Source organism: Macadamia integrifolia, chromosome 13, assembly GCF_013358625.1.
Source record: "Macadamia integrifolia cultivar HAES 741 chromosome 13, SCU_Mint_v3, whole genome shotgun sequence".
In the NCBI taxonomy this organism is placed as follows: domain Eukaryota; kingdom Viridiplantae; phylum Streptophyta; class Magnoliopsida; order Proteales; family Proteaceae; genus Macadamia; species Macadamia integrifolia.
The window spans coordinates 14,181,339-14,185,511 of NC_056569.1; the positions used below are offsets into that span (position 1 = coordinate 14,181,339).

Sequence of the window (4,173 nt, forward strand, 5' to 3'; positions counted from 1 at the left end):
TTGACACGAAACATCGTATTTGAAACAGAAATATTAACAAAAGCAGTCGTAATCTCTAACAATATAAAATATGTAGGAATATAAATAGGACAAAAAAGACACCTCGATTGTCTGTGATGGGTCTTATTGCTGCAGGAAAAAACTTTAGGTAAACCAAGTTTTCTGTCCTTCATATAGAGACAGAGAGAGGGAGAGAGTTTTGGGTCATGCCAGTTTTTCCTAACTGACTTCGGGTAAACACTAACACCAGGGTCAACACCAAATTTGACCGTCGTCTACGACGGGGGGAGAGAGAGAGATATGAAAGTCAGTCAATACCAATTTTTCCAAACGTCTGTGGCACGGAGATATGAGAGCCAATCAAGTCCTTTGGGTCATGCCAGTTTTTCCTCACTGGCTTGGGTACACACCAACACAAGGGTCAACATCAAATTTTATGAGAGAGAGAGAGAGAGATGTGAAAGTCAATCAATACCAATTTTTCCAAACGTGTATAGCACATGAGGAGAAATGAGAGCGGATTAAATCTTCGTACAAGAATTATCCACACCAGCTTGACCAACGATGGTATCATTAATTTACATGTCATTTTTAAGCTACAAATTCATTCCTGCATTCTAAAACTTTCTTTCAGATATAACCACCGTTCCCAAGTATTTTCTCACTTCTCTCTCTTCTTCTACTCTCTCTGCCAGATTTCTGCTTCTGTTGTTGAAATCTCACTGTTTTATTATTTTTCTCTTTAGCGAAGAAGAAGATGTCAGGTGTGGGACAGCTTTTCGGAGGGTCTTTCCTCTCGGCCTTCCTTCAGGTGGCCTTCGATAGGTTTGCCTCTCCTGAGTTGCTGGACTTCTTACTCCGATGGGAAATCGACTTGGATGAAGTGGAGTCACTGAAGCGGACGTCGGCCATGATTCAGGCCTTATCTGATGAAGCTGAAGTGAAGCAATTCACCAACGTTGCCGTGAAGCTGTGGCTCGACCACCTCAAACAGCTCCTCTATCATGCGGAGGACATACTGGACGAGTATGCCACTGAACTTCTACGCCTGAAATTGGAATCTGCTCACCAAACCCAACAGGTACGCAACCCCCCTGTTCCTCTTACTCCATCAAGTACTGAAAGTAGTGTTTCTTCTTGGTTGAACTCCGGCCTAGAATCTGCTTTAGAAGGAATAAAAGGCATTGCGCCTAAGGTTTATAACATCACCGAAGAGCTGCAGGGAATTAAAAGGTTCCAATCAAAAGTAAGGGATATCAACATGAGGTTAAAAAGTGTAGCACAAGAAGGTGTTGCTCTAGGTTTGAACTTGAGCATCGGATCTGGGTCCTCAAGGCCCAAGGTATTCAGTCAAAGGCCACCAACGAGTTCTTTAGTGAATACATCGAATGTTTTCGGCAGAGAGGAAGATATGGAGGAGATTTTCAGATGGTTGATATCAGATAACACTCCAAGTAATGATGTTAATAATTTCTCAGTGCTGCCCATATTGGGCATGGGTGGGGTTGGAAAGACAACCCTTGCTCAACTTGTTTATAATGATGAAAGAATTGAGAAGCATTTTGCTCTGAAAGCTTGGGTTTGTGTCTCGGAAGACTTCGATCTGGTGAGGTTAACTAAAGAAATTCTTGAGTCAATCACTAGATCTTGCCCTCCTTCTAATTCACTGGACCTGCTACAGCTGAAACTTAAAGAAGCATTAAGCAAAAAAAGATTTTTATTGGTTTTGGATGACATGTGGAACGAGATCTATGACAGTTGGGATGCCTTAAGGACCCCTTTTGCATTCGGTCAACGAGGGAGCAAGATATTAGTTACAACACGGAACAAAAGCGTTTCATCAATCGTTCGCACTGTTCCGTACGATATTTATCTAAAAGGTCTTCCAAATGAAGCTTGTTTTGCGCTAGTTCAAAGGCACGCTTTCATGGATGAAAAATCATCTGATGCAAATCAAAAGTTGGAAGTATTTGGAGATGAAATTGTGAAGAAATGTAAGGGTTTACCTTTGGCTATAAAGACACTTGCTGGCCTCTTGCGAGATAAAAGGGATAACTATGAGTGGAAAGATATTTTGGAGAGTGAAATATGGGATTTAAGAGAGAGTGAGATCCTTCCATCACTCATCTTGAGTTACCATCATCTTCCACCACATGTAAAGAGATGCTTTGCATATTGTGCTTTGTTTCCCAAAGACTACGAATTTAGCAAGAGTGAATTAGTTGTCTTGTGGATTGCAGAAGGTCTTGTTCAACCAAAAGAAAAGAAACGACTGGAAGATATAGGGGCTGGGTATTGTGATGAATTAGTAATGCGGTCATTCTTTGAGTTATCTATTTATCATCATTCTTGGGCAACAGGATCGCTCGGTACTGATTTTACAAAAGAAATGCACAACACGTCATTATTTGAGTCATCCGGTAACACGGGACCAACATTTGTGATGCATGATCTAATCCATGATTTAGCACAATATGTTTCAGATGGAATATATTGTAAGAAAGAGTATGATAAGTCATCACCTGCTCTTACTACAACTCGCCACTTGTCCTATGTTATGCACAATTATAATGTTGAGGCAACAGAGTTTGGGGCAATGAAAAGTTTACGCTCCTTTCTAACTCTAAATGATTTAGCTGGTAGTCCTAAGCACTTTTTTTCCACTTTGGAATTCCAATTCCAATTCCTACGTGTGCTACGTTTTAGAAATTGCTGCAATTGTGAGTTGCCTGATTCAATTGGCAAGTTGAAACATCTAAGGTTTCTTGATCTCTCGTTTTCTGATATTGTAAGGTTGCCCGACTCGATTGGAAAACTTTACAATCTACAATTGTTAGCCCTTACTGGTTGTGGTAGGCTTAGAAAGTTGCCTAACGATATGAGTAACCTTATAAATCTTCGATATCTTGTTCTCCCTGCACATTGGGATTTCCATAAAATTCCATTAGGAGTGGGTAACATGAGTTGTCTTCAAGTGTTGAGCACAATCGATGTAGGGCCAAAAAAAAAGTTATCACAATTGCGAGGGATTCGGGACAATTCAAGTTTGGAAGATGTAGGCAATAATGGGGTAGAAGCCATAGTGGCCAAGCCACACCTTCTTGGGCTACAGCTGCACAAACTCACGTCACTTAGATATCTTGCAATATCAAACTATAAGAATTTGGAGTCACTATCCAAGAAACTATACACTCTAACATCTCTCCAAAGATTAGTAATCACAAGTTGCCCTGCTCTTGTATCCCTCCGAGAAGCAAGGTTACCCACTGCACTTAAAGAACTAAGGATCTTTTATTGCGAGAAGTTGGGGTCACTACCAAAGGAGCTTCAGACCCTAACTTATCTCAAAGAATTTGTAATTGGTAGTTGTCCTGCTCTAGTGTCCTTCCAGGAAACAAGGTTACCCTCTGCATTTGAAGAATTGGAGATCATTGATTGTGAGAATTTGGAGTCCTTACCCATGGAACTATTGCACAACCTCACGACCTTCCAAAGATTAGTAATCAAGGAGTGTCCTGCTCTTGAAACCATTCCAAATATGGGCTTATCCACTACACTTCAAGAAGTATCAATTCTAAATTGTGGGCACAAATTTACAAGTCTTAAACGACTAGAAATTGTGGAGTGCTATTTTCTTATGGAGTGCAAGAATCTTGAACCCCTACATACCTCAGGTCTTCATAATCTTATATCTCTTTCATATCTCACCATTGGTGGATGTCATGCTCTCATGTCCCTTCCAGATGGCCTGCTTCCCACCAACCTTCGGGATTTTTGCATCAAGGACTGCCCAATTCTTGAATCCCTATATGATGGACTCTCTGACCTAATCTCGCTTAAACGTTTGGAGATCCAGAATTGTCCAAAGCTGACCCAACGGTACCAAAAGAAGGAAGGAGAAGAGTGGTCCAAGATTGCCCAAATCCCTAAGGTGATAATAGATGGCATATGGCAATAAAGTCTAAACACCGCATGCGGGTCTCGCCTCTTATAATTAAATCAACGAATGGAGTAATACAGACAGATTGTGTCTATTATGCAAAACTACAATAAAAGCAGAGATGCATTGCAGCTAATATTGAGGTATTTCTTCTATAACCTGATAGGTATGATTTATATCTATACTTCATGTTTTGCCATATGTGATTTTAACTTAATTTCTCTTCATAGGAG

The 4,173-nt window shown here is 40.5% G+C and overlaps 1 protein-coding gene across 1 annotated transcript; it reads left to right on the forward strand.

Moving 5' to 3' along the window:
- Window positions 1-577: 577 nt before the first annotated feature.
- On the forward strand, window positions 578-3,958 carry LOC122059036 (putative disease resistance protein RGA3). The gene is made up of 2 exons (XM_042621743.1): window positions 578-653; window positions 747-3,958. Exon 2 carries the CDS (start codon window positions 758-760, stop codon window positions 3,956-3,958), a length of 3,201 nt encoding a protein of 1,066 aa, XP_042477677.1. The 5' UTR covers window positions 578-653; window positions 747-757.
- The last annotated feature ends 215 nt before the right edge of the window (window positions 3,959-4,173 follow it).

Bases quoted from the DNA above. Each gene is read 5' to 3' on its own strand.
- LOC122059036 (XM_042621743.1), top strand. From the start codon at position 758: ATGTCAGGTGTGGGACAGCTTTTCGGAGGGTCTTTCCTCTCGGCCTTC.